The 22,662-nt window shown below is 37.5% G+C and overlaps 9 protein-coding genes across 9 annotated transcripts; 3 read left to right on the forward strand and 6 right to left on the reverse strand.

Annotated features, from left to right (window-relative positions):
• Positions 1 to 1,427: 1,427 nt before the first annotated feature.
• B0P05DRAFT_562005 (uncharacterized protein) lies at positions 1,428 to 1,841 on the reverse strand. Its single transcript, XM_051580541.1, has one exon. It carries the CDS (start codon positions 1,749 to 1,751, stop codon positions 1,518 to 1,520), a length of 234 nt encoding a protein of 77 aa, XP_051430093.1. The 5' UTR covers positions 1,752 to 1,841; the 3' UTR covers positions 1,428 to 1,517.
• An 11-nt stretch (positions 1,842 to 1,852) lies between these two features.
• B0P05DRAFT_562006 (uncharacterized protein) lies at positions 1,853 to 4,479 on the forward strand. Its single transcript, XM_051580542.1, has 4 exons — positions 1,853 to 2,180; positions 2,202 to 2,250; positions 2,272 to 4,166; positions 4,202 to 4,479. Exons 1-4 carry the CDS (start codon positions 1,915 to 1,917, stop codon positions 4,365 to 4,367), a joined length of 2,376 nt encoding a protein of 791 aa, XP_051430094.1. The 5' UTR covers positions 1,853 to 1,914; the 3' UTR covers positions 4,368 to 4,479.
• B0P05DRAFT_562007 (concanavalin A-like lectin/glucanase domain-containing protein) lies at positions 4,423 to 5,735 on the forward strand. The gene is made up of 3 exons (XM_051580543.1): positions 4,423 to 4,737; positions 4,785 to 5,005; positions 5,052 to 5,735. Exons 1-3 carry the CDS (start codon positions 4,530 to 4,532, stop codon positions 5,700 to 5,702), a joined length of 1,080 nt encoding a protein of 359 aa, XP_051430095.1. The 5' UTR covers positions 4,423 to 4,529; the 3' UTR covers positions 5,703 to 5,735.
• Positions 5,637 to 6,959, reverse strand: B0P05DRAFT_562015 (ubiquitin-related domain-containing protein). Its single transcript, XM_051580544.1, has 3 exons — positions 6,167 to 6,959; positions 6,008 to 6,121; positions 5,637 to 5,961 (listed from the first exon to the last, which is right to left on the reverse strand). Exons 1-3 carry the CDS (start codon positions 6,605 to 6,607, stop codon positions 5,746 to 5,748), a joined length of 771 nt encoding a protein of 256 aa, XP_051430096.1. The 5' UTR covers positions 6,608 to 6,959; the 3' UTR covers positions 5,637 to 5,745.
• A 31-nt stretch (positions 6,960 to 6,990) lies between these two features.
• B0P05DRAFT_562020 (uncharacterized protein) lies at positions 6,991 to 7,686 on the reverse strand. Its single transcript, XM_051580545.1, has one exon. The coding sequence runs from the start codon at positions 7,568 to 7,570 to the stop codon at positions 7,061 to 7,063; it is 510 nt and encodes a 169-aa protein (XP_051430097.1). The 5' UTR covers positions 7,571 to 7,686; the 3' UTR covers positions 6,991 to 7,060.
• A 245-nt stretch (positions 7,687 to 7,931) lies between these two features.
• Positions 7,932 to 8,430, reverse strand: B0P05DRAFT_562021 (uncharacterized protein). The gene has a single exon (XM_051580546.1). The coding sequence runs from the start codon at positions 8,384 to 8,386 to the stop codon at positions 8,051 to 8,053; it is 336 nt and encodes a 111-aa protein (XP_051430098.1). The 5' UTR covers positions 8,387 to 8,430; the 3' UTR covers positions 7,932 to 8,050.
• B0P05DRAFT_499414 (hsp70-like protein) lies at positions 8,427 to 10,548 on the reverse strand (the record flags this gene model as incomplete). Its single annotated transcript, XM_051575420.1, has 4 exons — positions 8,427 to 9,853; positions 9,904 to 10,089; positions 10,138 to 10,448; positions 10,502 to 10,548. The coding sequence occupies 4 exons, from the start codon at positions 10,546 to 10,548 to the stop codon at positions 8,541 to 8,543; spliced, it is 1,857 nt and encodes a 618-aa protein (XP_051430099.1). The 3' UTR covers positions 8,427 to 8,540.
• A 171-nt stretch (positions 10,549 to 10,719) lies between these two features.
• On the reverse strand, positions 10,720 to 13,019 carry B0P05DRAFT_591753 (eukaryotic translation initiation factor eIF2A-domain-containing protein; the record flags this gene model as incomplete). Its single annotated transcript, XM_051582934.1, has 3 exons — positions 10,720 to 12,348; positions 12,397 to 12,700; positions 12,754 to 13,019. The coding sequence occupies 3 exons, from the start codon at positions 13,017 to 13,019 to the stop codon at positions 10,720 to 10,722; spliced, it is 2,199 nt and encodes a 732-aa protein (XP_051430100.1).
• Positions 13,020 to 17,039: 4,020 nt separating this feature from the next.
• B0P05DRAFT_562033 (uncharacterized protein) lies at positions 17,040 to 18,419 on the forward strand. Its single transcript, XM_051580547.1, has one exon. It carries the CDS (start codon positions 17,072 to 17,074, stop codon positions 18,356 to 18,358), a length of 1,287 nt encoding a protein of 428 aa, XP_051430101.1. The 5' UTR covers positions 17,040 to 17,071; the 3' UTR covers positions 18,359 to 18,419.
• Positions 18,420 to 22,662: the final 4,243 nt, after the last annotated feature.

The following is a 22,662-nucleotide window of genomic DNA, read 5'->3' on the forward strand; positions in this document are numbered from 1 at the left end:
TTTGAAAAAAAAAAGTATTGTTAGTGCTTGAGGATTTCAAAGAAATTGATATCTATTTATAAAAAGGATGACAATTATAGTTTATTAAACGCCACTTCTTATCTGTAAATTAGGGTTACAGACCATATGAACATGCAGAATGATAAGCAAAAACAAACTGATACAGTTGTCAGTTTTGATGACAATCGAGAGCTTTTCATCTAAATAGAAGCAAAAAGAACATATTTTCTTTCCTTGCATAGGTTTGAGTATTTGAATTAAAAGTTAGAATTGACATGCTGTTTGAACACAAACACACTATTGACAAGCGACAGTAAAGAGCGCGGTCTAAGTTTTTTAGTAGATGAGAAAAAAAAGCTTCGTGTTACTTTTAAATAATAGGAAAGAAACTGCTAATACGCTGAATTCATGCTTGAAGGTCAACTAGATTAGTTCTAGACAGCGAGTTTCGATTTTTAAATTAAAACAAACTATTTCTCACAAAAAAAAAAAGGCTTGTAATTAAAAAAAAATCCTAAAGGGTAGTCTATGTTCCCCGAAAAAAAAATGACAGTTGCGTAACAGCATGGTTTTATTTATTTTCATGACAGAGAAAGCGAAAGCGAAAGCAAAAAATACAATCTACACATAAAGAACGATGTTTTATGAACATGCTTACTTGATTGTATGGAAGGAGAACCATGATAAACAGCTTGAGATGTATTCACATTGGTAGTACTAATGAACCTTATTCGTATTTTCGATCCAGTTCTTTAAAGCCTTTTCACCGCAACATGTCAGAGACGTGATTACAAGAGAAAAAAAAGCATTGTAAAATAAATGACTAATAAACCGAGCGGTAATATATTTTCTTAGTGCTATTGAATAATAAAAATATAGATCTGCCAATGATAAAGAAATAAAGAATAATATCAAGTTCACAGACCATACAAAGATTGATAAGCACCAATTAAACAAGCGGCTATAGGTAGCACAGCTATGAGGGTTCTTGTGTGACTAACTAACATGAAAGAGTAAGTTTGCCTCGGCACTCTCAATCATTTTTGGCGCCTTATATTCATCCTCATCTGACATTCAGATTTTCTGTATGGTTCTTATGAACGTGAATTTAGCAAGTTACACAATAGCATATGATCTTTCTTTCTATCGCTCTTCTAGTTAATTAAAAGATAGAATGAAAACTCTAGACTATTTATGTGTTTATTGTATACAATACTATTGAGTTAATAAAGAAGACAAGTTTAATTTTAGCTAGTTAATGTCGTATTTATCAGAAACAAGATTGGTAAAAAAAAGAAGTGTATTTATTGGAGCACATGATTAAAAACAATACCAATTCGACATTTTATCTTGTTTACGATAACACGCTCATTTTCAAATAAAAAAGATTGCTGGGTACACAAATCAATGTATCACTAGTTATTTTGAATTATTTTATTTCGCATTATGAAATTTCAAGGCTAAATGCCATCAGAAATACCAAATGAATACTAAAATTAGTATCAATTGCTTATTGTTCAATATAAAAGGTGAGGGGAAGGAAATAAGGAAGGGAAATAAGTAAAAGGCGGAGTAAAACAAAATGATAACAATCCTCGGAAAAGTCGGGAAAAGCTTAAAGCCTTAATTCTTGAAGATTTTGTTATGGAGATAATTGTGAAAGGCAAGAGGTTTACAAGTAGGACAAGTACGTCCTTTAGAGAAATACAAGTGGTTATGAATCTATTCTCCTTTTTTGCGAATATGAGCATGCACCCAATCAATGAGTTTCGAGTTGGAAGTGGTTATTTGTGTAACTGAATTTCTAATATCTCTTGCCTTTACGTTACAAATTTTTCCCATCACTTTTTCTTTCGCTTTTGTATTTTTTTTTTAAATTACAACAATAATAATAAAATTTTTTAATAATCTAATATGCCTTTTGATACAGTAGAAAGATCAAATAAAAGAATTAGACCAGATTTATCAACACCTACTGCAGACGATGACTGGTACATGCAACCAACATTCGAAATCATAAACACAAAATATCAACAAGAAGAACAACAGCAACAACAACAACAGCAATACCAACAACAAGGAAATTGGCTTAAATCATACCCTTTTCCACCAATGGATTATGTACTTCCAGTTACCCCTGCTGCCATGCCCATAGACATTCCTTATTCAAACCACCATCAGTCAGATTATTTCGATGCAAGCCTTTCGCCTCAATCAAACACATTCTGGCAAGATGATAACACAAGTACTGTTTTATCTGAAGCTACTCAGAGCCCAGTTCACCGTACTTCCATCTCATCTTGTGCATTTTCTCCTATAACACATCATTCTTCTCCACCAAAGCCTTTGGTCGACTCACTTCCAAGTGATTTAGTAACCAAAAATCCTATTTTAACAGACGTTTTATCAAAAGTAAGGTTTTCTTACAGCGATGTCGGAATCAATCTTGAAGCCAAGATTTCAAATGCATCGGACTTGCGCTCCTTGATTGATGCCTTTAGCCAATTGTGTACCTCATCAACCACATCTTCATCTTCATCCTCCTCCTGTTCTTCTTCAACAGCCAGCAATCATGAATTAGACCCATCAAAAACAATGGACAACATTTTACTCTACCGTAACAAAAACAACCAGACAAAACCAGTCAATTTCTTTGCTTCTACCTGTCGCCTGGGTCAGATCGCCAACCCTCACTCAAGCCTGGACTCAGTCACAAGCCTTGTTCAAATCGCGGATGCCTGCATTGATACTTACTTCTCTTGCTGGGTGCGGTTTAAACCTGTCTTGCAAAAAGAAAAATTTATGGCCTGGTATCGTGCACAAAATAACCCGACTGACACACTGATTGTCAATGCTATCTGTTCCTACGTCTTTCGTCACATGATCATTCATCACCCAAGAAATGGGTTTGAACATTTCTTGACTGATCAAGACAAACTACAAGAACAAGAAGAGTATTTCTTTAGCCGTGCTCGTGAATGCCTTTCTCAATCGTTTGATACACCCGATCGCTATACGGTAGTCGCCTTGCTGTTTATGAGTATTCGTGCTGAACCTACAAAACGTCATCATTATGCTGGCATGGCTGCCTCTGCTCTTCATGAACTTGAAATTTATCCTCGTATGGTGAATGAAGATGTTGACTCCTATGAAAAGGAGATGGACACTCGCTTATGGTGGTTTGCTTGGGCTATTGACTTCTCACTCTGGACAGCTGGTTCACCCAAAAATACACCACAACCTCGATACCCAGGTCAGGTTGACTTGCCTCAGGTGTTTGAACAAGACATTGACGACACAGAAATTGGTGTTATTACATTTACTCAATGTCTCAAGCTTTGGCAGATTCAAGCCGATATTGTGGCTGCTCTTTATGATCAAGAAAGCTCTGTCCTGACAGTGGAACAATTCAAGGAATATGACAAGCGTCTGCTTAATTTCTATCAATCTTTGCCTCAGTATCTTTTATTTGACAGTGGGTTTGAATATGGCTGTGAAGACCTTTTTTTGGCTTGTCTCCGTGTGAACATTGAATACAATGCAACTCGTATTATTCTGCATAAATTATTTATACCTGAATTGAATGATACAAGACCTAGTCAAGCTGCTCTGGATTCGCTGAATGTCTGTCTCTCAACCGCACTGACTCAATTGAGTGCTATCAAGACATGCAATATGGCTGATGTGGGTCGCTGCGCTTTTGATCGAGATGAACTATGGCGTGCTGCTGAAGTGATTTCGATTGCCATGAGCATCTATCGTACCTGTGTATCTCCTGCTGATCAAGCCAAGATTCTAAACGGTATTCAAATGGACGACTTCATGACTGGACTTCTGAAATCGTATACTGTGCTACAAAACACAAGAGAATTTCGGTTTTCATGCAAGAACTGGTTCCAAGTAGCTGATTGGATTCAAGTAGAAATACGTCGACATCAATTAGAAGGAACAATGCATGCATCACATCAAAATGAACCTCACAAAAAGAAGCAACCAGACTACTTTTTAGCTCATCTGAAGCCCAATGCTAAACTCAACAACCATGATCCTCATCCTCATGAGAAATCACTCTCACCACCATCATTACCACAGACACCACAAATGACAGCATCTTTATTACCAAAAAGAATACAAAAAAGCCAATCTCTTTTCAAAACCAATTCAGTGTTCAGCAACAGTCATCTTCATCTATCAACACAAGGAAATCTTCTTTCTCCACTGCACCTCCATTTGTACAATTCAATGCATATGTTCCACCTGATCAACAGCCTCAGCCAACAAATGGTAAAAGTCCTGCTCGATTCCGTTACTTTAATCCTAGAAAGATGAACAAATTCTTATTTATTGATGAGCATCCTATGATGTAAAGTTGTATATTACTATGTCTATGTCTATGTTTATGCTTATTGTGTATATATCTTACTATGAATAAACAAATTAAAGTCACATACTTGTCAGCTGATGCAAGCTTTTAAAAAACAGGACTATTTTCTCCTTATTTTCTTTATCTTTTTTTTTTTATACATATTATGCTGACATTATTTGCAGTGATATTGATCATAGGCATGATTGTCTTCTTTCTTATCGCTGTGTTTTTGATATGCTTTACAAGGTCTTCTTCTGAGTCTGCTATCTCTCTTGGAAGTTATATAGAATATGAAGACTGGCCAGTAGACCCAGACGACTCTATAGCTACTTTATCTGAAGACGCAAGGTTGAGTTATGAAAGAGCAAAAGGTGATATATAACACTCCAAGTCACAGATTTGACTAAAACATAAATAGTATTTCAAGACAGACACCCACCAGACAGTGTTCCTACAGATATTACACCACCTCAATTTATATCGATTCAAGAAAAAGGCGTGTCTGCATTTGAATTTGAAGGAGAACCTGATGCAAATGTGTATGTGGCTGGCAGAACAGAATTACAATTTATGCACGGTGAATGTTGTATACAAACAAATCTTCCTTTACCAAGGCACCAAGAAGTATATTACTGGGAGGTAAATCCAACCTTACAATTAATAGTTGAATAACATGTTTTATTAGGCAAAAATGTTCGAGAAACCTGAGACAACAACTGTGTCTGTCGGGGTGGCTACAAAGCCATATCCTACTTGGAGACTGCCTGGTTGGAACAGATATTCAATAGGGTATTTCTCAGACAGTGGGTACAAGTTTTTCTCTTCTCCATTCAATGGTAAACCCTACGGTATACCTTTTCATCGTGGAGACATTATTGGTGTGGGTTATAGACATAGAACGGGTACTGTCTTTTTCACAAGAAATGGCAAACGACTAGAAGATGCTTATACTGGCTTACGCTGGAATTTGTTCCCTACGATAGGTGCCAATGGTCCCTGTCAAATTCATGTCAATCTGGGGCAGTCAGGATTTGTGTTTGTCGAAGCCAACGTCAAGAAATGGGGATTAGCACCTTCACAAGGCACATTAGCTCCTCCGCCTGCTTATGGCCTTGAAAATGATACCATTCTCTTAGCTACGTCTGGTGGTCAACTGTCAAGCAGTAGTAGCAGTAGTCGACATGATTCAGACAGCTATTCGTTACAATTTAGACCTTCTGAAACCTTAATCACTATTGTAGACAACGAAGATTATACCGCATCCTCTATACCAAATCCTCCTCCTTACCAGCATACCATTATTCAGCATTCAAATGAAGAAACACTTTTAGATTAAGTTTATTATATATATATATATATATATATATATGTGATTATCATTAAACATAAGCCAACACAAGTGCAGCAGATGGAACCAAGTTCAATTCTTTCAATGTCTTTTGATGGTCATCAGTACTAAAGGTCTTTCTAGGGAATGTGGTAGACAATGTGAATGAGCTGCTACATCCTTGTGTCTGTAAATAATCAACTACTTCTTGTAACGCTGCTGACGCGTCAAATGTGTGTGTAATTGGACCAGATCCAGGAACACGAATCTTGTTATGCATATAAGTACTACAGAACAAAATATGCCTTACTTACCTGAATTCTTGCTTCATTGTATTCCTTTTTTACCGTAGGCTGAGAAGGAGCATTGGCTGCAGCAATTTCAGCTTGTTGAGCCTGTTCCGTTTGTTGAGCTTGCTTCGCTGCTTTCTATTTAAAGATGGATAAATCTACCTAGTTTATCTACAAATTTACCTTGGCTGCGCGATCCCTCTTGTCTTGTTCAATTTGTGCCTTCACTCTGGCCTTGGCAATCTTTTCTTCTTCCTTTTCTCTCTTTTTCTTTTCCAAAGCCTTTTGAATTTCCTTTGCCTCCAACGCTTCTTTTGCATTTGTGATTTCTTGACCTGCTTTTCTCCTGATTTTCTCAGCTTGTTTTCTTTCTTCCGCTTCTTGTTGCTCACGGTTAGCACGCTTAGCTGCCATGCGTGCCTTGAGTTCAGCGAGCTTGGCCTTTTTTTCTTCTTCTGTTAAAGGTTTAATGGCTTCTGTACTCTCAGCAAAATTTTGATGTCCTGTACGAGTTGCGTGTAATTCAGCACCTGTAGCGTCACGGAAAAGCTTTTGACAATCATTACAAATGAGACTTTGGGCTGTTTGTTCGCCTTGTTTTATTTCGCCTAGAAACACACACATATATATATATCAGTCATATGTATTGCGCTTGTTGCTCTAACCTTCTTCTTCGGGTTGCTTTTTATCAGACTCAGAAGCCGTGTCTAAAGCTTGTGCAGGAGTTATTTCTTCTTCCGGTTCGTCAGATACTTCAGAGTGTTCTAAAAGCCTAAAAATAGAGAAAAAAATTACAAGCTGTATCTATACAATAAACTCGTACCAGTCCATAGCAGGTTGAAGTCCTGCCCCGTTAGTAGCTTTCATAGCTTTCTTTCTACAGCAAGTTTATTTAAAAAACATAAAATAAAAAACCTTACACTTTATTGAGGGAGAACCCCATACCCACAAGCGTATCAATATCACTTGCCATATTATAAAGAAGAAAAAAAGAGAAATAGAAAGACAAACGATGACGAATTTGTTTTTACCAACAAAAAAGGGCGTCACATCATTTGATGCATGATTTTATTTTTCTTAAAGAGTAAAGCGAGGAGGTGCACGAATGGCTTCTATCATTTGATAATGAGATTGATCAAATTCATGTTCAATTTCTTGGTCTATTTGCTTGAACGCAGAGGCAATATGAGATCGAACCAGCGATACTGTAGAGCAAGAGAATTCATTGTCATTGGCAAATAACCGAGTGGTTTTTTCAGATTGTGTCTCGGGTAACACAGGTAAGACATCCACTGTATCTTGATTGGCATAGGAGTTTATGATCTTTTCGTCATGGTTTAGAAATGTAAGTGTCGTAGGCGTTACAATATGTTCTTCTTCAGAGTCATCAAGAACTGAAGTAGAGGATGGAAGAGATGATTGAGACGACTTTAAAGAAGTATCGATAATGCTTGGCAAAGGACTTGGGTTACTTTTATAGCTGCTACTACGAACAAGTTTTGAACTAAAGCGTTTAACTCGGGATGTCAGTGTCGATGCTCTCTTTAACGGTTTTTCTGTATTGCTTCTAGAAAGCGATATAGGCATTATATGAAAAAGAAAAATAAGAGAGAGAGAGGGAGAGAGAGTAAAGAAAAGAAAAGGAAAGAAACGTATGTGTCTGATGGTGGTCTAATCGCCGTCATACCCCCTCACGTTGTCACTGTTTGTGTGACAATAGCCAATCAAAGACCATTAACCCTTTCCATTTTGATAGTTATGGCCTTAACAAATTGAGTGCATATAGAGAATGAGAAATCTAGAATCTCATGTGGCATCTATTGAGCGTTAATTGGTTTATTTAAATGAATTCAAGTCGAGCGAAACAACGGTTACTGTGACACAAACATCCCTTTTTTCAGGTCAAAGGAGCAAAGACACCCAATAAAACGCTTTTTGTTGATCACTACTATATTGAATATTTAAAACACAAAAGTAACTTCAGTCACTGCTAGAGAACACTCGTTTTTGTTTATTACCCTATCTTACAATTGTCTATAAAAAAATCTAAAGAGACATATAAAAAGACTAAAGCACTGTATCACTTTGTTCGTCCTGAGCCTCATTTCCAGGAATTTCACCTTGTTTTTTAGGAGATAATTGAGCTGTCAAACAATTGGCTCCTTGCTGATATTCGGTTGATTCTGCTTGAAAGACATTTTCTTTTTGCTCTAAATACTTTAAAAGTTCTTCTTCCGAGATCTCTTCGACAATCTCTACTTCTTGATCTTCATATTCTTCAGGATCATATTCAAAATCTGAAGGTAAATCACTCTTATCGTCAGGAAATTCAGGTAATTCACTTGTGTCTTTGGCTGCTAAACGAAAAAGACGTTCTTCAATAGAAAGGGGTTGTTCAGACATTATAAAAAAAAGAAAGAAAAAAAGAGGCTTATACAGGATTAGAGTTTAGCAAAATAAGGTTTCTTTATACAAAAAATGAATCTTTTTTTTTTTCACTTTTTAAAAATCAATTAATATACTTTTAAAAAAAAGATACTCTAGCTTATGGAAATATTTAACGACGTTGAGAGTAAACGTGAGCGAAAGCACGGGTAGAAGCACGCTTCAACTTGGATTGGGCAGCCTTAAGGTCATCAGCCTTAGCTTCGTCAGCAGAGATTTCCATGAGTTCCATAGCTTCAGCAAGAGCAGTCTCAATGGCTTCACGGTCACCACGACGGAGCTTCATGTTGACGTTAGGGTCAGAGATGTTGTTTTCAACTTGGTAGACGTAAGATTCGAGGTCTTGTCTGGCTTGAACAACAGCTTCACGTTCCTTATCAGATTCAGCGTTCTTAGCAGCATCTTCAACCATACGGTCAATATCAGCAGCAGTAAGACGGGCAGAGTTGGAGATAGTGACATCAGCCTTACGACCAGTGGTCTTGTCTTGAGCAGTAACCTTCAAGATACCGTTGGCATCAATATCGAAGGTACAGAGGAGTTCAGGAGTACCACGAGGAGCAGGGATAAGACCAGAGAGGGAGAATTCACCGAGAAGGTTGTTTTCCTTTGTCATCAAACGTTCACCTTCGTAGACAGGGAAAGTGACAGTGGTTTGGTTATCAGCAGCAGTGGTGAAAACCTTGGACTTTTGACAAGGGATGGGGGTGTTACGGGGAACAACAACAGCCATGATACCACCTTGCATTTCAACACCTTGAGAAAGAGGGACAACATCCAAAAGAAGGAGATCTTGAGTCTTTTCGTTACCGGCTTGGTTGGTGAGGACGGCAGCTTGGACAGCAGCACCGTAGGCAACAGCTTCATCAGGGTTGATAGACTTGTTCAATTCCTTACCGTCAAAGAAGTCTTGGAGGAGAGATTGGATCTTGGGGATACGGGTAGAACCACCAACAAGGACAATTTCGTCAACCTTCTTCTTGTCAATCTTGGCATCCTTGAGGACACGTTCGACGGGTTCAACAGTACCGTTGAAAGCGGTGGAGTTGATTTCTTCGAACTTGGCACGAGTGATGTTGGATTGGAAGTCAACACCATCGAAGAGAGAGTCAACTTCAACAGTGGTTTGAGTCAAAGAAGACAAGGTACGCTTAGCACGTTCGGAAGCAGTACGGAGACGACGGAGAGCACGAGCATCACCAGTGATGTCCTTCTTGTGCTTACGCTTGATTTCTTGAACAAAGTGGTTGACGAGGTTGTTATCGAAATCTTCACCACCCAAGTGAGTGTTACCAGCAGTGGCCTTGACGGCAAAGACACCACCAGAGATAGTCAAGAGGGAGACATCGAAGGTACCACCACCCAAATCGAAGATGAGGACGTTACGTTCCTTCTTGTCATTAGCATCCAAACCGTAAGCAATGGCTATATAATTCATCGTGTTAGATGCCAATTTTTATATTCTATAAACTTACCAGCAGCAGTAGGTTCGTTGATGATACGGAGGACTTCGAGACCAGAAATGGTACCGGCATCCTTGGTAGCTTGACGTTGACTGTCGTTGAAGTAGGCAGGGACAGTGACAACAGCCTTGCTGACCTTCTTACCGAGCTTAGCTTCAGCAATTTCCTTCATCTTGATAAGAACCATAGAAGAGATTTCTAATAGATATTATTAGCAAATAAATCTATCGTTTTCGAATACTTTACCTTGAGGAGAGTAGGTCTTGGTTTCACCTTCGAATTCGACTTGAATGAAAGGAGCTTCATTCTTGTCAACAACAGTGAAGGGCCAGTTCTTCATGTCATCCTTAACTTCGGGATCATCGAAACGACGACCGATAAGACGCTTAGCATCGAAGACGGTGTTCTTGGGGTTCATGGCGGCTTGGTTCTTGGCAGCATCACCAATGAGACGCTCGGCGTCAGAGAAGGCAACATAAGAAGGAGTAGTACGGTTACCTTGTTCGTTGGCAATGATTTCAACACGTTCAGATTCCCAAACACCAACACATGAGTAACTATAGAAAAGTATAAGAAGCTTTTTTCTTGTTTTCTAGTTCATATACTTTACGTTGTACCCAAATCGATACCGATGGCACCCTCGTATTCGGCAGACATATTAATTTTTTACAAGAAGAAAAAAGGAAGGATTGTATCTGTTCTAAGCTCAGAAATCATTATATGCTCTCGAAAATTTTTTCGAGGCGAATTTGTGACTGTTTTATCAGGGTGGCTTATAGACCTAGCAAACACTAAAAAAAATGGTCATGTTTATGCATCTCGATAAGTTTATTCAATGATTTCTTCAATTTCGTCAATGACTTCTTCCACCCATTCTTCAACCACTTCAGACTTGCCTTCATCAGCCAATTGAACTTGCTTGCCTGAGGCCTTACGTTCTTCTTCAAGCTTACGTTCAGTAGTCTTTCTCCAGGCATACCATTCTTCAATAGCCTTTCTACGCTCAGCATGAAGTTTGGCAGCAGTAGCATCACCAATAGCGAGATCTTCTTCATCGAATTGTTTAGAATATTGACGGAGGTTCTTCTTGATCTTCTTCTTTTGTTCAGCAGTCAATAAGCTTTCAGGGCGAGGACGCCACAACAATTGCTTGAAGTTTTCAATGTTTTGCTTGAACAAGAGTTGACCCTTAAAGTCCCAAATACAGAAACCATGGTCAGCAGAATGACGCCACATACTGGAACCAGTAACGACATAACGACCAGTAGGATCCCATTCAACATCGCTGACACCATAATGATCTTGTGTAGACAAGAGTTGAACACTGGCACCCACATCGTTCTTGTTCTTCTTGTCGCTTGAAAGGGGTTCAAAATCAATATCGTAGAATTCGAGATCAAAGACAGAAGAAGAACGCAAAGTAGCCAACACAATGTTGTGGCCCTTGGGAGACCAGAAAAGGTAGTTAGCAGTCTTCTTATCAAGAGACTTCATCAATTTGAAACCAGCATTAGCCTTCTTGGAAGTGTCAAGGTAGAAGAACTTGACATCAGTCTTAATAGTAGCAGGGTTTTGACCTTGAGCAGGAGTAGCACCATAGTTAGGATCACTGGTAGTGATGGTAGCAAATCTTTCGCCATAAGGTTCCCAAGCAAAAGCAAGCATGGGGTCCTTCATTTCAATTGTTTCAACAGGAATGTTCTTTTCCTTGACACGGAAGATTTCAATGTTGGAGAAAGTAGACTTCTTAGTCTTGGTATGACGGTCAACCTTGACAGCCAAGAAGTGACCTTGGTTTTGCCAGTAAAGCTTACATTCTGAGACATTGAACAAGTTCTTTGTAGCAATAACTTCCTTGGAGGGAACAGACATCATACAGACACGAGCAGGTTGGTTACCCACTTCAGGAGTCCAGTAAGCCAACACTTCTTCTTTTTGATAGATCTTGGCATCAGAAGTATCACCCTTAGCAGGGGACCATTCAAAGTCAACAATACCTTGAATCTTAACAGACTTCTTGCCAACTAAACCCATAGAGGGAGCTTCATAGATAGACAATTGTTGGCCAGGAACAACACGAGCAAAGTGTTTTTCAGAAGCAGACCATTTGAACATGGGCCAGCGAACAGTCTTTTGTTCTTCACCAGAGGTTTGGACAAGAGGGAAAGTACGGAGCAAAGAACCAGTCTTAATATCCCAAATGATGATTTGGTTACCTTCATCGTATTCGCTGAAAGGATGACCGCTTTCAGGCAATCTAGCCAAGCTGATAGGTTCGTTAGACCAAGTAACAAGGTAACGTTCATTAGGAGAGAAATCAATCAATTTGACACCAGGGTGAACAAATCGAACAATCTTGTTCCATGAGGGACCACCCCAAAGAGCAATACCTTGAGTGTGGAATGTAGAGAGATAAGTACCCTTAGGTGACCATTGTACATAGGTTTCTGTCCAGTTCTATGACCATGTTAGCACATTCCCTTTTTTTCAACTATTTCAACTTACAGTTCTAGTGTAGACATGTTCGGGGGCTTCAGTCTTTCTGTTCCAAAAGATAGAAACATCATCACCTCTGTACATAACAAATTGATCGCGAGCAAGAGGATCCATCAATGCGCTCTTCAAGTGTTCCTTTGGTGTGTAAGGAGGGATTTCTGGTTCAACGTATTCTTCACTCATATCACTGTATTTCTCAACGTCTGTGAATTTGTTGACAGACAAAGTGACAGTCTTACTCAACTTGTGTCCATCCAAGTTCTTGACAGCAGCATGTGCAGATTCGGCAGACTTGAAGTCAATGAAGAGATAACTATCGTAGACAAATGAGTATACCAACAATCAATGACGATTAGTCATTTTTACCCTGAGCTAGTCTTCTTTCCTTCTTCGTTAGGAGTCATGGGCATCCAAATACCATTTTCCTTAATATCACCAGCACCCTTGGTGAAGAGCTTGTTCAAGACAGCCAACAACTTTTCTTCTTTGGCTTCGTCAACAATAGGTGCGCCATCTACAACGACAATGGTGTCGAAATCATTTTCAGTAGTAATTCTATGCTTTTCATAAATATCGTCAAAGTTGATATCTTCCTCGCGTTCAGGGAGGTTCTTCCAATCGACACCGGGCATACTGTCTAAGTTACTTTTATTGAAGAAGGGGAAAAAGAAAAGAGCGAGAAAAAAAATTGTGAAAAGTAGTGACTGCAGACCCAAATTACCATATATAGAGATGTCTTTTTGTGGCTTGGTTGCTACGAAAACATCTTGCAAAGGACTTGGTTTCAATTTTCAAAAGGGCCATCGTTCTTTGTTGATTCCAGACTGTTCCATCCTTCCCCCCCCCCATTCTTCCTTTTTCCTCTCTCCAGGCAAGAAACATTAGCCTAGGCAAAGAAAGTCTGCCTACAAAAAAGCATGTTTATTTGGCAAGTCTAAATTTGCCGATGATGACCTGTGAACACGTTATCTAGAATAAATAGAAGGTACCTATGCACAAATGGGCTGGCTAATATGTCTCAAAACTCCAACATATGGGGTGTACCACAATTCAACGCGCAGAAAGTGGTCATGGCGCATTAAAACAAAGAATGAATGCAGCCAACCTCTTTTGTCTGCTTTTTCTGTGATCGAAGACGATTTAATGAAATCGTGAACAAAGAGAGAAACACAGTGGATGTGTTGGTGAGTCGTGAACCCAGATTGCAGCAACTGCTTGGTAAGATTAGTCATAGAGCACTTATCATCCTTCGCTGGGAAATCAACTAAGTGGCGAGTGATTTAAAGCTGAACCAGCATTGCACCTATGAAAATAAAGTGGTGTCTGCTTTGTCAGCATGATTTCTTGAGGCTTGGTTCGACGGAGAATATATCTCAAGTGATAATAAAGAAATGCTGTCTTGCAAGATAAAAACTCCAGGAAGAAAAAGAAGATTACATATAATTTCTAGTAAACACATTTGATTAAGTTTGCAAGGCCATAAATGTTACTTCTCTCTCAGGTTTGTTTCATGTCTAATGTTATTTTTTTCGTCTATCTTCCTTTGACACATCTAGCTATATGTCATAATTTACAACTACTTGGCAATCGTTTTTTCAAAAGAAGCTTAAAATGGCTTTCATATAATGTGAAATCTTGGGATTTTGTTCGGATGGATTTTGAGATAGAATTTAACTAGTTTGTTATATTTTGTTGATAATTGATATAAGTATATGATATAATTGATAATGTAATATTGAGTTATCTTACTTTTTCTAATTCTCGAGTAATGCTTGAGACAAAATCCCAAGAAAAAAAATAAAGTGATAGGATAGATGATAATTATATAAAAAATTGAAGGATATGTGTAACAGGTACACAGCAAAAAAAGAAAAGGTATACCAAGTACACACTATTTCGCAACCTTTCAAATGCTTAAAGAAAATCTGAGTCTAAATTAGTATTTTCATGTCATAAACTAAAATGAAATTCAAAGGATTTTTTAGTACGTTGGTCTGGTCACTATTGGTGGTGGTCCGGATTTTGCTATAATCCCTTGTGGAAGGCTGTATCTCTTAGGTATCAACAATTGTGTCAAGTTCCAAGCAATTGAAGACATTGTGGAATGGTGTCCTTTACTTGTGGTATTAGTATTACCATCTGTAGCATTGAACAGGACAAGATATAAAGGATACTGACTCTCAGGAGCAACGAACGAAAAACTTAATATATTTTTTTTATGACATATTAAGGGGTAGCTCAGATGACAGCTATTTTATTGGGATTATATAAGACACATATAATCGTACTGAATGCTTACACAAAAGCATTGTTCTAAAGATATTTCATATAGCTATTCACTTTGCTTCACATACACTAGTTTCCATTTATACGATGATTTTATTTTTTTTTTTTGAATAAAAATTTGAAATTCAAGAGAAATGATGGACTAAAAGTGTCTAAAAACGAGGAGCTATCAAAAGGCTGTATTAGCAATACTGGTAGAGATAAACAAGGCGCATTTAATGATGTAAAGAAGGCAGTATATTTGCTATTAAAATAATGAACTATTCTTCAAAAACATGTTTCTTGTTTCTGAGCTGTAACATACACATTTATAGCACTTTTGTATTTTATAGACCTAGAAAAGCAATTTGTACTAAGACATGTTATGTCTACAATGTCTCTATCAATCACCAATCGCAAAATAATGAAAATCTAAGATTTTCTAATGGTATCATAAGGGCAAAATGGCAATTTTTTGTTGACGTTGATTTTGTCGAAATCTAAGGATTGAAGAGCTGAGGAGATATCATCGATAGAGGTACCAGACCAAAGAAATTCACGAATAACAATATCCCAGAAAATGGATTTTTGAGGACATCGAAAGAAAAAGTGCAAGACAGTTTCAACTTCTTGACAAAAGGAACAAAGTGGGGTAGGAGCAGTGGAAAGAGCAATGTTGAAGAGAAGAGATTTGGTAGCAAACAGTAAATAGTGTTACGTTGTACGCTGGTAAAAGTCATGCACCAAAAAAGCTTCCAAGTAGAAGGAGAGACAGAAGATTGACTAACAGATCCCTACATAGATGCTTTTACCAGTGCGACTTTAAAAGAACGTCAAGCATATTGAAAGGTATCATTTTGAGGATCTGTAATTGGTAGGTGCAAGGCATGGATAAAAGAGTAAAATCCAGTAGAGTGCTTGATTGCTGGTACGTAGACAGGATTTTAAATGTCAAGGGAAGAGGGGACGAGGCATTGTTGCAAAAAAGGCTCTAGTTGGCATCTACCAAGGAAATGTCCTTAAGGATGATAGGCATATAGAGCAGAAACAGGAAGAGGCAGTAGTTTCAGAGAAAAAAAAACATAAGAGGTAGAGGGACGGACGACTACAGAGAAAGGCAGCAGAAGACAGTCAATCGAGCTGGGCATGTATGTGTAGTTATTGCGCGGAATAAGATCCATAGTTCGACAAATTATTGTGACGGCGTTGGTAGCCATGAATCTAAACGAATGTGGACGAGCTCGAGGGAAAAGTAGGTGAAGCAAAAGATTGTCCGTTTGAAGCAGTTGGCAGCAATGATGGCGAGCGAAGTCATGCACTAGAATACGTTCTACTGTTGGGTGAATGAGCGGATTAACCCAATGGAAGTACAATGAACTTTGCTGTGTCTCAAGGTCCAAAGCACCTAAATCACCAAATCTTTTAGGTGTAGTCATCAGTTTCCAACTTATGCGAGCAAAAATACCATGAGTGACAAATGATGTGATTACGCTTTTGATGGACTGAAGAATGGCTTTTGTGACAGGCGTGACTCCAAGCAGGTACCAACATTTTGACAGAATGAGCGCATTTGCTACAGTAGCACATCCTAAAATTGAAAGGTTGCGGCTGGTATAAGATTCAGCGACTGCTTTCAAAGTTCCAACAAAAGAGGAGAAGAAGGCTGTTCGCTGAGTGGAAGATTGCATCTGAGAGAAGCCCAAGTAAATAATGGGATCAGTATCGCTGGAATCCCAAATTTTGCTGATTTCAAGGTCTTCTAAGACGGATATCCACTTTTCATTCATATTTCTACCTGATAGCGAAAGGGCTCGAACTTTGTTGAAGTTGATTTTGGCGTTTGAAGCATCACAGTAGGTGCGGGGATGCACTTGCAGTCTGAGCAAATCGTCAACATCGTGGAGAAACACCATAGCATAACCAACATAACTTAGAAGCTTGATAGGTGACAGGATTGGCAATCGACTAAGGTTTCAGGAAAACCAAGATGTCGTAGTACGAGAGATAGGTATTCTAAATTAACCCGATCGTAGACCTTTTCTTGGTCTAGTAGTAACCCTAAGTCTTGATCTTCTTCTTTATAATTTTAGGAAGCATTTTCCATGATTATTTGAGTCAACATACGATGTTCAGCAATGAACCTTTCAGGCATAAATCAAAGAATTTCTTAGTGTAAGGTACTGGAACCTTCTAGTAAAGCATTGATAATTTGATTGGATTATTTCAGATTCAGATCATAGGCGGCTGCGCTTTCCTGACAAATGTCAACCGGAGTTACTGATTGTATTAGAAATTCTACCAGCAAATGCGCGAACCTTCCATGCCAAATACCATATAAATACAAATCAATTTTTCAAGTCAAACTTTTTTTTTACTTTACTTTTCTATAACAATTCAGAAACACTTTATTACTGTGATCATGTTCCCTATTCATATTGAACAATATCCTGCCTCTTTCTATCACCGCAGCCAACCTCAATTCTCTTTGGACGATTATGTTCAACTCCAATTGGTACTTGCTCAAGAACAAGCTCAACGTCAACAAGCTGCTGCTTTCAAGGCCTATCAAAGACAGAAAAAAGAACAGCGTCGTCTCGAACGTGCTATGTACAAGCTCCAGGTTATGGCTGAAGTCCAACGTCGTCGGGAACAAGAAGAACTTGCTATCCAAGCCTATTATGCTGCTAAGCGAGAACAACAACGTCAAAAATGGCTTGTGCAACAGCAACAAGAGTACTTGCGTTGCAAACAAGCACAAGAAGAACAAAAAGCCTATTATCAAGCTCTTATTGAAAAGCAGTTAGAACAATATCGCATGCATGCTTTGGAGCAACAATTGAAATCAAATGAACTTATGCATCCCAGTCATGTCAAGCAATGCCCCTTTACTGAAGAAGAAGTCGAATCTGATGCCGAATCTGAATCTGAAACAGACGAAAAACTTAAATCGCTTGTTAAGATGATCTTTGGTTATGAAGAAGAACAAGAATCCGAGGTCGAACAGGAAGAGCAAGAGCAAGAAGAACAAGAAACATTTGAACAACCTGAAGAGCAGCAAAACATGACAATGGATGAATTAATTGACTATGTCTCCAAAAAAGCTCAAGAATTAGACAACAGTGACCATGAAGAAGAACAAGAAGATACAATGGACTTTGAACATATTGCTGATGACGAGGCTGACTCTATGGATCATGAAATGAGCGAAAGCGAAGAAGTTCCTGTTCTTATCGATTCAAATGGTTCTGTACAAGATCTTGTAAATGAAATCCTTGAAGAAGCAAGCGACGACGATGAAGATGAAGATGAAATTTTCTCAGAAGACCCTGTCAAGGTTGCTAAACTTGATGCCCTGAATCGTATTGAGCAAGAATTAGATGAAGTCCGACAGAAACATGAAGATCACATACTCCGCGGTACTCTTAAATTCCCTGAAATTGAAGAAGGTCGCTCTACATCTCCTGAAACCCTCAGTGCAACTTCTGCTGAAAACAAAGAATTCCTTGGCTATGAAGATCAGATCATGAAATTATTACTCAAGCTCGATACAATTGACTCTGAAGGTGATGAGGAGATCCGTAACAAGCGCAAGTCATTGGTCAAGCAAGCTGAGAGAATGCTAGAAACACTTGATGAATTCAAGCAAAAAGAATGGGAACGTATTAGTTGCAGTAGCCATAGCGATAATGGTGAAGACGACTTTTAGTTTTTAGTTAAATATATGTCTTTGTATATATATATATATATATAAACTTGCTTGTACATAGAGTATATAGAAAAATTATTAAATAATAAACATAATTTATAAACTATTCCTTTTGATTACAAATTAATATTTAAGCATGAAGAAATAACAACAGCCTTATTTTTCTTTGTTTCACCAATTGAAGTATAATAACAGATTAGGAAGATACAAACATGGTAATCAAAATATGCATTAAACTTGTGCAATACGTACATTACTTCTGTTATTTTACTCTATTGAGTGGTGCATTGAACATGTAACATTGTGTGTATTTTAATTAACAGTAATAATATTAGTCTATCTATTATAAGGATTTTTTAATTCATATTCAACCGTATAAGCTGATTTTATTATGTAATTGGAGAGCATTACAAGTCAAATTGTGCCACTTTCAGTATTTGAAGGCACAGATTGTGCATTCGCTACACGCTTCATATCTTTTAAGTATTTTTTCATGAATTTAGAACATATTGGCTATCTAAAAATTACTATGATGGTACTTTTTAGTTTTGATAATACTTTGAGGATCCCTCTGGGCTGCATTTTGATCAAAAAATAGAAAAACATCCAAAAGTAAGACAAAACGAAGTCGGATTGACTTGGCATCTTAGATGAAGTGATTTGCTTTAATGCGTAGAGTTTAAAAATGCGCTATTTAATAAGAGCTTTGACGGGGTAACGCGTAAGATAGTCTATGTCGTTTTGCAGGCGTTGTACACATTTTTTTGTATGCCTTTCTCAGATTTAACACTTGGAGTATGCTTATTGTTGCAAGAAAAACATTTCCTATTATGAAATGCTATATGAAAAGTTGCTTATATGATGGGTTACTAATCATATTTTGTTTTTGATGCAAAATCGTAAGACTATCATAAGACATAATGGGCCAAATTCTTTTTTGTATTTTAACAATTCATACATGTCCCTTGATAACTATTGATGCTAAAAGCGCATTTTACGGATCTGTGCTAGCTTGATTTGTTCTGAAATGAGCATAAACGACCTTTTTTTTTTACTGGTGAAATGTGTGGTTCGTCCTTTGCGAAAGTATGGACTCCGCCAAAAGAAAAAGGCGGACTCGGTGTAATGGACATTCAAGTTCAAGCTTTGGCTCTTTATTTTCGATGGCTGCATCCTTTGCTAGCTTATGATCAAGATGTTATTGATTCTCATCCTGTCTCGTATCTGCTTAGCTTCCATATATGTAATGTCAATAGTTGTAACTATTTGCTAATGCTCGCCTTAATAATGTTACCGCTATGGTCCTGCCTTTGCAAGCTGTGCTTTACGTTCCTCCTTCTTCGTCTTTTGTGGTTCCCCTCCATGTCAAAAAAAATGATGGTAGCAGATGTCTTTCAATATGATGTTCGTCTTAATTTTATTCACCTGGAAAGATACTCGTGATCCAGCCTTACTTGACTGGAAGCGCACACCCACAACAGTGTTTAGAGGCCTTGCGTCTGGGAGTTTGAAACTTTAGCCATTTTTTAGTTCTGCTTGTAGTTCTGCTCCACTTGAAGACTCGACGGTCTCATTTACGCCCTTGAACAACCAATTTCGGTTCCAAGATGATCAATTGCTCAGCAATATTAAGGCTTCGCTAAGACATTTCGTCAGTCAGTTCTCTCGTCTGTGATTGTTCCGTTGGCCTTGAAAACTATTGCAGAGGCACAGTGGAAATTCCTTTGGTCCCTGCCATTTACCTCTATTCAACGTAATGTGACATACCGGTTTATCTTGGGGTGTATTTCTCATCGCAAGCTCTTGCATTTTATTATACCTCAAGTGTTCGATTCCCCTCTTTGCCCAGTTTTCATATCTTCAAAAGACTCAACCATCCATTTGTTATTCCACTGTCCAACTAAAGAGAAGGTATGGCAGGAAATAATTTTCGAGTTCCTATGGCCTATCACATCCATCTCTGATATCAAAGAGGTTCTTTTGTCCCTGGACTTCTCGTACATCTGGTACTGCTAATGGAAAGGAATCAAACCATACCGAATCCTTATAATAACTCTTTCATAAATTTAGCTTGCTCATATGAGATTTATCTTTGACAAGGCCCCCATTGTATTCACAGCAATATTGGCAAGCATCCGATCCAATTTTCGTCGGACCATTGAAGAGAATCAATGCCATTCACTCCTATAACCTCTACATTGTTTTATTTTATTTAGTTATTATATTTTATATCAGTTTTTAACACTATCTCAATTGCAGCCACCCCTTCATTTTGACCATTACTCTTAGTGTACGCGGCTCAATCAATGAACACAACTTAAAAAAAAATTCATTTGCCCATTCGCCAAAATTTATCTTTTGATATCTAATCAAAACAATAAATTTGTGGCCTGTTCTGTCTAAATTTAGAATATTGGGTACACTACTATGTGTGATAACATTCATAAGCTATTTTATTTTTTAAATACATCTAACTCTATCTTTTTCAATTTTCGAGGTCAAGCTTTCTGTGTTTATAGACAGGGCCAGACACACAACTCTTGAAAACTCTCAAGATGGCATAAAATAGATGCACTCTGGTGACTATTTAACAATCAAAGAAAACTTATTTCTCGTGTAAAGACTCATTGATTTTAATTCATACTTACTTTTAGATGTCCGTTACGCATATTTGATCAAGAGCGTATAAATGCAAAAGAAATAAAGTATCGATTTAGAAGTAAAATATCTAGAAATTGAAACAGTGCGTTAAATAGTATAAAGAAAGGAGCGAAAAAAACATTTTGATGAGATAGTGCTCTTTTTGTTACGCTTTTTCAAAACAGATACTTGGAGCCCAGTAAAATTTGCTTGTACCCTGTCAAATAATGACTTTTACATTTTGGTTAATTAAGTTTGTTTTATCCCTCGAGGATTTTTGCTAGAAAAAGGTAGAAGTCAATGACATAAAAACAATCTTTTTATGTAAACGGATACTTTGTTATCTCTAAAGTTATTTTTGGGTCAGAAACAGTGGTTACTGCATGTTTGACTGTGCTATTAGTTACAACATGCGGCTAAACAATATTCGTTTTTACTTTCTGTGATTTCATCTTACCACGACACACCCTTTTTTCTGCTATAGAAGGTAAACAGCAAACATAACAAACTAGTTTAAGGGAAACAAAAAGCAGCTTATAGCAAACATGCATCATTAAGTAGGCTATAGATGTATAATGCTTTTGCTGCAGCATCATTGCAATGGTTTCTCTTCTATATATCTTTTTAGTTGATCCAGAAATATTCATAACTAGGACCACTTCTCGCTCTTTGAACTCTGGAGTTTGTTCAATCATTAAACGAACTTGGGTAACCATGGGCTTCTAATTTGATCCCATTACAACGCAGCAGACAACGACAAGTCCATTATAATGTTTGGTTTATGAAAAAAAAAATCTTAATTATTGCAAGCTCTATTCCTTCAAAAATTGCACCTACATGTGTAACTTCTATTATCAACACTCGTATTAGCTCTAAGAACGAAAAATAAAAAAGCCATGTCGTAACCAATCAATTGTTCACGTTACGGCCTAATCCAGTCGTTTTTCTTACCATCATTTTAAGCCACAGCCCTTGGTGACATAGAAAAACTTTTTTTTTGTGAACTCAGATAGAAAATGCAAGAGATGAAAATGCCATATGTTAAAGACATGTTTCTCGATCCTTTAATATTGCATTACCTATATAATAAATTGCAGCAATTCAATCAAAAAGCAACCACGTTAATGAGATAAATGCAACTCCATAACAGGTAAGACGAAATCACTATATATAGTAAAATTAACCAAATAAAAAATGAATGAGCAGAATCGAGAATGTTAATCTTGTTGCACGGTACAACATAAAAGTTAATCAACAGCATGTAGAATTATAAAAAGAAATTCGTAATTTTTCTTTGATGTATTGGAGACAAAACTGGACAATAACTCTTGGCTTCTTGAGAACTTGTCAAATGAGCATATTCTTTCTCATCAATGACATTTCCTTTTTTTCAATGATTGGTCAATTACGTTTTGTTGTAAACAAAGAAAAAGGTGAATGGCCCTCTGAGTTTTCTTTTCCTCGAGCTAATGATAAAATGTAGCACAAAGTTTTATTTGCGATTTTTTATTTTTATTTTATTTTTATCATCAATAGGTTCAAAAAGAAAAAAAAAAAGAAAAGCAAAGAGGAGCAAGCAATAAGACAAATTGAAAATGAAATTCTATTTTAATACAAAAGAAAAAGAAATTAAACAAAAAAGCTCTTGGCAAAAAGCGAATTCT

Source organism: Gilbertella persicaria, assembly GCF_025201335.1.
Source record: "Gilbertella persicaria strain CBS 190.32 chromosome Unknown B0P05scaffold_63, whole genome shotgun sequence".
NCBI lineage: Eukaryota > Fungi > Mucoromycota > Mucoromycetes > Mucorales > Choanephoraceae > Gilbertella > Gilbertella persicaria.

What these genes read in the sequence shown, in the direction of transcription:
- B0P05DRAFT_562005 (XM_051580541.1), bottom strand. Translation starts at nt 1,751, where the DNA reads ATGCTCATATTCGCAAAAAAGGAGAATAGATTCATAACCACTTGTATT.
- B0P05DRAFT_562006 (XM_051580542.1), top strand. Translation starts at nt 1,915, where the DNA reads ATGCCTTTTGATACAGTAGAAAGATCAAATAAAAGAATTAGACCAGAT. An exon ending in CTTTTCAAAACCAATTCAGT is followed by an intron (nt 4,167 to 4,201) that starts GTTCAGCAACAG and finishes TATCAACACAAG; the next exon opens with GAAATCTTCTTTCTCCACTG.
- B0P05DRAFT_562007 (XM_051580543.1), top strand. Translation starts at nt 4,530, where the DNA reads ATGCTGACATTATTTGCAGTGATATTGATCATAGGCATGATTGTCTTC. An exon ending in GAGTTATGAAAGAGCAAAAG is followed by an intron (nt 4,738 to 4,784) that starts GTGATATATAAC and finishes AAACATAAATAG; the next exon opens with TATTTCAAGACAGACACCCA. An exon ending in AAGAAGTATATTACTGGGAG is followed by an intron (nt 5,006 to 5,051) that starts GTAAATCCAACC and finishes ATGTTTTATTAG; the next exon opens with GCAAAAATGTTCGAGAAACC.
- B0P05DRAFT_562015 (XM_051580544.1), bottom strand. Translation starts at nt 6,607, where the DNA reads ATGTGTGTGTTTCTAGGCGAAATAAAACAAGGCGAACAAACAGCCCAA. An exon ending in AGAGGGATCGCGCAGCCAAG is followed by an intron (nt 6,122 to 6,166) that starts GTAAATTTGTAG and finishes ATCTTTAAATAG; the next exon opens with AAAGCAGCGAAGCAAGCTCA. An exon ending in ACAATGAAGCAAGAATTCAG is followed by an intron (nt 5,962 to 6,007) that starts GTAAGTAAGGCA and finishes ATGCATAACAAG; the next exon opens with ATTCGTGTTCCTGGATCTGG.
- B0P05DRAFT_562020 (XM_051580545.1), bottom strand. Translation starts at nt 7,570, where the DNA reads ATGCCTATATCGCTTTCTAGAAGCAATACAGAAAAACCGTTAAAGAGA.
- B0P05DRAFT_562021 (XM_051580546.1), bottom strand. Translation starts at nt 8,386, where the DNA reads ATGTCTGAACAACCCCTTTCTATTGAAGAACGTCTTTTTCGTTTAGCA.
- B0P05DRAFT_562033 (XM_051580547.1), top strand. Translation starts at nt 17,072, where the DNA reads ATGTTCCCTATTCATATTGAACAATATCCTGCCTCTTTCTATCACCGC.